Source organism: Chaetura pelagica, unplaced genomic scaffold (assembly GCF_000747805.2).
Source record: "Chaetura pelagica isolate M959 unplaced genomic scaffold, ChaPel_1.0 scaffold401, whole genome shotgun sequence".
Lineage (NCBI taxonomy): Eukaryota > Metazoa > Chordata > Aves > Apodiformes > Apodidae > Chaetura > Chaetura pelagica.
The window spans coordinates 1,965,393-1,975,143 of record NW_009952259.1 but is presented as its reverse complement, the minus strand read 5'-3'; the positions used below and the strand labels follow the sequence as shown (position 1 = coordinate 1,975,143).

At 41.9% G+C, this 9,751-nt stretch overlaps 1 protein-coding gene across 1 annotated transcript; it reads left to right on the top strand.

Moving 5' to 3' along the window:
• Positions 1-1,994: 1,994 nt before the first annotated feature.
• Positions 1,995-4,419, top strand: CD59 (CD59 molecule, complement regulatory protein). The gene is made up of 3 exons (XM_010007432.1): positions 1,995-2,058; positions 2,699-2,800; positions 4,226-4,419. The coding sequence occupies exons 1-3, from the start codon at positions 1,995-1,997 to the stop codon at positions 4,417-4,419; spliced, it is 360 nt and encodes a 119-aa protein (XP_010005734.1).
• Positions 4,420-9,751: the final 5,332 nt, after the last annotated feature.

The window sequence follows — 9,751 nt, the reverse complement described above, 5'->3', positions numbered from 1 at the left end:
TTTTCAGAGAATGTCAAGATGGGGAGGAGCCAGGTTGTGTCTGCCAGGGGGCTGCGCGGTCACCTCGGCCGACGAAGCTGCAAAAATGCCTTAAATCCCCCAGAAAACGGGGCTCATAGCCCTGGTGGGTTATCCCTTTCCTTGCCCTTTTTTTCCTTGCTGTGAGGGGATGAGGAAAGTGGCAGCCTGGGCACGGATGTGTGTTCCCTCTCCCAGCTGGGACTGCAGAGAAACTCCTGTGTTTCATAACCGAGTCAATGAGCCTTCAGCAGCTGCTGCAATTGCTCTTTTCTTGTGGTGCTGGAAACAGGATGGTAGAAAATTCACTGTAGGAAACGTTCTCTGCTTTGCTTCTCCTAAGCCAGGTTGTGAATTGCTGTCTGTATTTTATAATTTACTTATTTTTTTTTGAGCTGAAAGTTAACTACTGTGTCATCTCTCTGTCTTTCAATAGTACAGGGCAAAAAATAAATCATTATAATGCAAACAGATTGGTTTAATTACTACTGTCAAAGCAGTTATGTTGGCCATGGTGATTTGTGTTAATCTGCTTTATATTTATTCTGGTCACGACTTGGTTTTGCTAAAAGGCAAAACTGTTTTTACCCTGGCTGGCACTGTTGTGTGACTGAGGGCTCTTGGAAGATGGAGAGGTTCCCAGGGAGATTCTTGCTGCTGCCCAGAAGGTCTCTTGGTTTCACCACCAGACTAACAGGGCGCCTGCAGGATGCACGTCACTGTGGGAAGAGCATCTGGTCTTGGAAGGCTTCTCACAAAGTTGTTTACCTCAGAAAATCGTCTCGTCCTGCACATTAGGGTTTGGTTTTTCTTAGTTTTCTTGCTCAACAGTAGGTCATACAGACAGGGGGAAAAAAACAGTGTTTTTTTTGTTGAGGGGCTGCTTTATTTTTTTTTCCCAGTGGAAAAATTAACTAGACTTAAAGTTGAGAAGGATTTCAGTATGTTTTTTTTCTGTAAAACTGTCTTTTCAAGTCCACAGTCAAGTCTTCTGGCAGGAAGAAACTCCATCCCAAAATTATTGTGGTTTGCCTTGCTAGACTCTTAGCTGCAGATGGAAATAGCTTCAAGCTGTATTAACAGGGTCAAGAGCAGCAATGTGAATGTTTCTGTGGAGTCTTATCATAAGTGAAACCTGTTGTCTGAATAGGTTTAATTCTTTGGACTTCAAATCCCACTTGGGCTTTGAAGACAAACATGAAATCATGCCCTCCTGGTGCAGGTATGGTCCCTCTTACCCTTTCTCCCCCCTGTATCTGTTTGATACAGAGTTTGAATAACCCACTGTCTGCAGTAGCAGAGATTTTTTTAGTAGCAGATAGTACTGTTTGAAGTTCAGACTTAATGTGCAGAAGTCTAAGAACTCCTACATAAAAAATAAAATACTCACCTTCCTATCTTGCTGCTACCTCTGGATTACAGGAGTTGTGGAAGACTTGAGCCAGCACTGCAGACAATTGGATTATTGCATCTGTTGGTCCCTGAGTGAAAGGGAGAAATTTTGGGAGAGGAGAGGCAGAAGCCCCCTTAGTGCAGACAAATCTCTTGCAACCCCAGAGGGAGAAGAAAGCAGCACAGTCTGGCTCCAGGGTTATTGGGGAATTGCTCTAAAAGAAAAGGTATTTGAAACCTAAATTGCCTTTCTCCTTGTTAGGTGCATTTGTAGCTTGTCAGAAGTAGGGGAGATGTGTTGAATGGTGTAATCAGAGGGGAGAAAGGAGAGCAATCTACAGCCTGTCAGGGCTCAAATCTCAGTCCTCAGAATAAAAACCCTATTCTCAGAATAAAAAATCCTCTTGGAAAGCTCAAAGTAACTTCTGTCTCTTCCCTTTCACTGGTTTTCCTGGCTAATGGCTTCAGTTCCATACTGAACCAAGTATTGAAACCTTGATTCCTTGCTATGTGTTGTGCTAGTTTCATGTAGCTTCTAGATAAACATGTAACATCTATTTATGCCTTCAAACTAGGCAAGAAGCATGAGCAAGATGAACTGCATCCTGTTAACCACCTGCATTCTTCTGGTTGCTTTTTGTAGTTCTGGTGAGTATATGGGAGATACTTTCCTGATGTGATGTTATTACAGGGGCTGAGAGATGGTGGGAAAAATGTCAGAGAAGGAACAATAATGAGAAAGGTCTGGATTGCTTAATACCACTTTGGGGAATGGCAGGAACCACAAAGAAGGGCTTAGTGTCAGCTGCTGATGATATTTGGTCAGATGAGAGAAAGGGGTGCAGGATGTGATGCTGCTGGATATGGCAGCAGTCTGTTCTTCTTTGCTGCTGGGAATTGGTTTCCTGACGTGTGAATCTGAAACTAGGCATATAGCACAGGAGAGAAAGCAGAGGAAATAGAAAAGGGGCAGAACAGAATGCTGTTAAAAGTGTCTCTTCTTGTCTGTCCTTTTAGAAGAGGCAGTCTTTAGATAAAAGAGATTTAATATGTTCTTCTGCAGGGACATAGAGCTGTTTTTAAAAGTGGTGTAAGTACACGTGTCTCAATTTGCATACTGACAAAAGCTTGTACATTTTAGCTTAAGTCTTCAGTCTAATAACCAGGCATATGTTTTGTGACAGTGAGATGAAGACAGAGATTCTTCTTTTTCCCCTTTTTTAAGGCTGCTTCTATTTCACTACTTTATTATTTGGCAAGATTGAACACTGAACCCTTGTCTTCTTAGGTTATGCCCTGAGGTGTTACCACTGCGAGAACAGCCCTACCTTATGCAAGACAAATAGTACTTGCTTACCGACTGAAGATACTTGCTTGCTGATGAAATTTGGTAGGTATGCTGTCCTACAGACCTAAAATAAACATGGTTATATCAGTTTTCATTGCCTTCACACTTCTAATCTGGCCTTAGCATGCATTTCTGAGCCTCACTCAGAAGAAGGTTGTGAAGATTTTTGAAGGTCGTTCTTATAGTAAATGGATATATTTTGACTTCCAAGCAACTGATAAAGATAATTATCATTTAGATAGCTGATTTGAACTTGTACAGGTGTATACACAGATACTATTATAGCCAGATTAAAAATGAGCAATACAAATCCTACCATCTAAGGGGTTGGGAAAAAATAGGAGACAACATTGACTTTAAAACACAAAACTTTTACCCCGAGTTTGTTACACTTGTAAAAATAGATAACGTATGTGTAACCCACAAAATAAACCTGCAGATGAAGTCTCAGTCACTTAGGAATTGACACCTATTAAAATAAATTATCTTTTCCTGAGGGTGAAGTCACCTGCATCTCAGGAAGATGCTCAAGGATACTGAGGGCACAGAGTTACTGTTTGAGTTAATTGAGATGTAAGTAACTCTACAAGTGACAAGGGTTTCATTGGAAAAACAGAAGTATTGAATCAACTGGGATATTCTGTTTTCCCAGATGGTTCCCTTGGGCCTAGAAGGACTCTTGGACTGACTTTGGGCAGTGGGAATCAGGATGGGATGGGGATGCTCTGATCCCAGGTGTGGTCCCTGCTGAGGGTCATGACTTGGCATGGAGGAAGGAAAACTTCTAATGCTGCTGGGCCAGGACACTGCTCTGTGCTGCTTGCATCCTAAGGAATTTTCCATTTGCTGTTTCCCTTGAGCTGAAACCTTTCTGAGCCCAAACTGTAGCCTTTCTGGTGTGCAGCCTTTGGAAGTTGTCCATTGCCAGTCTGGAGTCAAGTACTTAAGATGTCAAGCTAGGGAAGCTGGAAGACCAAGTGATTGATCTCTGGTGTCCAGGGGAATGAATGATAAAAGGGGAGAACTATTCTGCTCTTCAGGCTCTGTCTTCTGCATGTTGCTTCTGGATACAGAGCTGTTCAGATCCAATGGGAGGAGCTGGAAGTTGATGCACTGTGCTCTATCAGGAGCCCCAGAGCATGAATCACTCAGGCTCCACCCTGCATCTCTCAGTGGGTCATTTGGACTGAACTGGAAGCACTGGTTAGCTTGAGCTAGAAATCTTTCTTAACCTGTGGCTAAAAGCTGCAGGAGAGTGGTGTGGAGGCAGGACCATGGCTTGCTACTGCTATTGACACTGCTAAATTGCTAGTGAAGGCAAATTTGGAAACTTCTAAACTCTTAAAAAGAAGCTAAGAAAGCAAGTACCTGGCAGTCCAGACAGTGATTCTCTCTCTGTACCAAAATAGTATTACTTTCACTATTCTCTTAACCTGTTTAATTATTTGTATTTTTTTTTGTGTGTAGGTAAATTGAGAACTTCCTCCTGCTGGAAGGCATCCCAGTGCAACATAAATGAGATTGCTGAATCCTTCCAGTTGGATAATTTTGAATTCTTCTGCTGCCAACACGACTTGTGCAATGAGAGCACAATTACTGGGGTTAACAAAGCTGCCTTCAGTATTGCCTCAGTAATGGCCATGTTGTGGATGCTGCTGTAATAGTTCCCATTTGTAGGGGCATTTCCAAGCTGAAATGATACAAAGTCATTAACTCTCTTCTGAATTGTACTTCTGACATTTTCAGTTCCTAACTGTGGGCTGAAACATTGCCTGTTAGTTTTAAATTCTGTTTCCTGAGGGTTCCACCTGTTAAATCACTGTCTCCATTCAAGGGAAGGAGACTTATATTGTTACCAGTTATAGGGAATTGGGGTGTTCTGCCCTGCCATATCCATGGGGAAAATAACCTGTTCTGAAGTAATGTTATCTTGTGGAGAGCCTTAGAATCCTTCAGTGGGTGATGTGAAAGGGAAAGTTTTATGCTGGAAAACTAGAAATTTTTGCAGTCCCATAAATTGTAATTATTTTTGGTTGTGATTTCTGTGGGGATTTTTGTTTTCATTTGGAGTTTTTTTGGATACTCCCTTGTCATGCACCAAGCAGTGGATGTGCCCTCAACACAAGAAGTGTTGGATCATAAGTTTAAACTTGCTGCAGTTTTCGTGATGAGTGTGGAAATACTTCAAGTGATGTATTCCCATCACTTTATTCCCATCACTGTAACCTTTTTATTTTGGTCTTTTTACAAGCCAATGATATAACCTTCTAAGTGCTGTTATCTGGGGAGAAAGCATCTGCATTTCTTAAACCAAAACAATGCTATAGAAGCAAGGAACACTTCTCTTTTTATATTTCTCTGAGCATGCAGACAACACATGCTAGCTTCTTTTGCAGACTTTTTTTTCTCCCTTCTTATGCTTTATCCATGTTTAGGATTTAAACTAAGCATGTGCTTAGCACTATTTGTTGGCATACTGAAAATTGTTTATTAGAGACAGAGGAATTGAAATGGCACATCTAGTTTCTTTTCCCAGTTAGTTAGGTTTTGGTTTTTGATGGCAACAGTGACATGTAAAATGAACTCTTCCAAGCTTCCACCTAAGAGTATTAACAAAACCTTGCAGAATTTTATATTTTTACTTTTATGCAACTCTCTAAATGCCAATATAAAATAGAGATGTATTTATATAGCATGAATTAAAAAAAAAACCTGCTCGGTTTGTATCTGTAAGAGGTCTGGAGCTGAAATACTCTGTAGATTGCTCTGCCTCAGTGGAGCAGACAGACCTTTGATACTTCTCTTGTATTTAGGGACCTTCCCAGTTAGGTACAATGTCAATTTCTCCTTTTTCTCTTCTGGAGACTCTTGGCATGTCCCTGCAGGGGTCGTGGTCCATTGCCAATGGCATATTCTCTTTCTGAGGACCCTTGCTTGTGCTATGCAGGGTGCCAGTGACACCAGTTCACCCAGTCATAACAAGGGTGGTTAACTCCAAATCCACGATGTATTCTGCAGTCTAGCTTTTGGTTAAGCTTAGTTTATCTATGAAAGCATCCTGGAATCTCTCTGAGCACTTTAAATGTAGAAGCTGTGCTGGTTTTGATTAATAAAAATGTTAAAAACGAAAGCGTGGTGAGTGTGGTTATTTATTGATGCACTATTTACAGCTTATTTAGGGAGCTGCTGGACAGTACAAGGGGTGATGGATTTCAATTAAAAGAGGGGAGGTTCAGACTAGATGTAAGGAAGAAATGTTTTACAATGAGGGTGGTGACACACTGGCCCAGGTTGCCCAGAGAGTTGGTAGATGCTCCAACCCTGGAAACATTCAAGGTCAGGTTGGACGGGGCTCTGAGCAACCTGATCTAGTTGAAGATGTCCCTGCCCATGGCATGAGAGTTGGGCTACATGACCTCTGAAGGTCCCTTCCAAACCATTCTGTGTTTGGAAATGAAGAGAGTTTGTGACCTTCCTCTAGGTGAACTAACAATGTGTCTCTCCTGTGTGCTGATTAGATGTCTTCATGGAAGTCTTGGTTGCTTTTTCTTAACTACCCCTTTATGTTTAGCTAATTTCTAATGTCTGTTTCAGGGGGGAAAACAGTTACATATGATAATCCTCAAGTTGTAAATGATCTTAATAGAAGCAGTTTCCTTGAAGTGTGTGGCTAAGTTGAACAGAAAGTTTGAGCTCATACTTGTGAAGCTGGACAATGGAAGCCAAACAGTATTTTCCTCCTCTCTCATGGGCTAATTATACTTTGAGCCTTTGGATGTGCATTCTCAATGTGCATCCTAGCACTCAAAAAGGTATTAGAAATGGTGATTTAAACTAGAAAGAAGAGCCCAGCCCTTGGCTTCTCACTCTCTTGTCCTTCCATCTTTTTATTACCCATCTCATTAATATAAGCAGACACCTAAGAGTCATTTCTAGACAGTGACTTTTTCTACTGCTGCGTCCCCATTTGTCAAGCTCCCACTCATTTGAGATGAGAAAGGGGCTTGAAAGCCCTGGCTCAGTCTACAGCTGGGGGAAGGTTTGTAGCAGAGAAGGTACCTTGTGTTAGGCAAGCTGATAGATTCCTTATGCTTAAACCATTTGGTTGCAGCATTTTTGCTCTACTGTATCACCAAGGTCTCTCTTTTGATGGTTTGCATTTTTAAAATTGTTTGATTGCTGTGTGGTCTGCATATGTAAAATATTCTTCTTTTAATAAGCACAAAAACAAACTCTGTATTTTGTCTGTGACAATAGTTCAAACAATACTTTTTAATACTTGTTTTTTGGATAGCCTTGAATACTTTCTTGTCTAATCTACCATATTTCTTCCTTTCTCTTCTAGAAGCAGCTTGGGCAATGAGCCCTTGTGTTTTGCACTCGAGAAGGACACTTTTGTAAAGATCAACAGGAACACTGTTGAATTCTGGTGGTGAGAATGCATGTAGGAGAATTTGCAGAGGCAAGTGCTATGATAGAAAACAACTTGCAAAAAAACCCCAAAACGACTAGATTTCAAGTGGAAAGCATCCCTTTTGTCCCTTTCCTGGGAAAGGTAGCTTAGTTAAGCAGGCTGATTGTCATCTCATGCCATTTACAAGGGAAATGGGGATGCAAGGTTTCATGTTTTGATCCATATTTGTGTCTTCTAAGCCTGCACACTCTTGACTGGTAAGCTCTCTGCAGTGAGTGCTGGGTAACTGGCTACTGTGGTCTGGATTTTTTTGGTTTTGTTATGTAATTATCTACATGGTTTCCTCTGTGCTGAAGTAGTGGCATAACTAAAACCTCTTGTCTTTCTACCTGTGAATGTGCTTTTTTTGCCAATGGATGTGTTTTCTATTCTAATGGCCACCTAGTTATCAGAGAGTATTCCCTGCAGCTCCTTCTCAATATTAATTGCTCTCAGAACCCCTTTTTTAGGGGGCACAAAGGAGTTATTTTACCTGCAGGTGTAGGAAGCAGAGCTAGCAAATGGAGCTGCAGTAGCAGCAAGTGGTGTGTGCAGAAATTCATTCTTGTCATCAGTCTTTGCCATTAATTCCCCCATCAATCCCTCATCCTGCTTTCTGCCTTCTGTGTGGTGGTGTCTTGCTCTCCTTTGACTTGAACTTGGCCATGCAGAGCTTGGAAGCCCTGGTGGTCCTGGTGGGGAGGTGGGGCTGACATACCTAGTTGGTAGAGATTTTGTTTTATCCTTCTCTAGTTTTACCATCACTCATCAAAAACAAGGTGGGCTGTCTCTGTGCTATTTCAGGATGCAGGAAATTGTGAGAAGAAGCAGATATATGGGAAAAAAACAGAGAGGCAGAGCAAGCAATTTCCTCCCACTGCTTGCTGGAGTGTGAGGAATGAAGAGGCTGACCAGAGAGGAGCTTCTATTTTGTATGAAGGAGGAGGAGTTGCTAAGATAATCAAACAGTCCCAACAGAAAACTGCACATTAAGTAACTGACTATTGCATAACTGGGACATCTAGATATTGCTGTTACAGAAATAATAAATGCAATTAATAACTGTGGTGTTCCTCAAGCTGGAGGCAGTAATAACTTTATCTTTCCTCATTCCACAGGGATGGTTTGATGCTTGATACCATTTAAAGCAGCCACTTCTACCACTTTGGTGGCTAAGGATGAGAGAGAAGCACATTCATCCTCATTTTCTCCTTTCTGACAGCTATTCGGACTGTTCCCAGTCATTTTAATGTGGTAATCTCCTATAAATTAAGGCATATGCTCTGTTTCATCTATTGTAGGATGAACTGGTGCTTGTCTGGGAAATGCTGGGGCTCTTGCTGGGTCACACCAGAAGCCACCCAGTGCCAGACACTGCTAGAAAGCTGCAGTTTGCAGGCAGAAGAAATTGTCAAAACTGTTACAGAAGGCAAAATGCAAAAGCAACTGCTGTCAGACACAATGTACAACTTGCTTTTGTACTTAGGAATCTGTTTTACCCCAGAGAAAGCTGGAGGTGGCTTCCTTTTTTCTGCTTAGAAAAAAAGAGTTTCCACCCATTCCTCTCCCTGAAAGCAAGATCAATGTAAGAATTGTTAGGAAAATTCTCTTCTCTAACTGTATAATAACCAGTCTGCAGGATGCAAGTGTTTTAACTTTGTTATTATGTGTGTCAATTCAGATTATACACTGTAGTATCGTGAGGTAGTGGAATTTTACTGGAGACTTTGGCATTGTTTGTGTGCAAGTAAAACAAAGTAAAGGACATCCTGGCCCTGGACAGAAGGACTTGGCTTCTTGGAAGCTCAGAGCTGTCCCTGAAGGATAAAAGATACCCCTGAACCTCCAAGGTAACACCAGCATCGTGTTGTACCTGAACATTTGAAGGGTATAAAGAACCTGTGTAAAACCCCCTTCGGGGTTCCCCAGTTTACCTGGAACACCTCACACATCCCCACTACTCACACCTGGATCTCTCTCCGTGTGTCCTGCCTGCTTTCCTTGGCCAGGAAAGCTGTGCACCTCTGCCCTTGCTCACCCTGAAGACCTCTGCTGAATGAAACCCCTTCTCTCTGCAGGAAACTTACCAAAAGGCCCCACTTTTCCCTGAAATTGACCTCCCCTTCTCTCTTGACACTGAAATCCATTAGGATCACAGTCACATCCACACCAAACACCTTCTTTGCCTGGGTCACCTTCCTCCTCCCGACGAATCCTTCACCATGTTTATGAAGTACCACCAGCTCTTTTTTTTCCCCTGTTCTCTCCCACTCATTAATTACCTTCATCTCATTATTTATTGATTTTTTTTTAATCGACTTGGGGCTGATTTTTTTATTTTTTCCTTTGGGTAATTTTTCTTGGGTAACTTTTTAAATTTTATTTTTAACTTTATTATTATATTTGTTTCCCTGGTTTGATTTGCTCACCACAATGACATTTGGAACAGTTGCTGGGGGGGGGGTGTGTGTCCCTTCTCCATCTTCAGCCCCACTCCGAGGGGTCGGGGACCCCCGGGAAGGAGGTGGGGGGGGATGTAG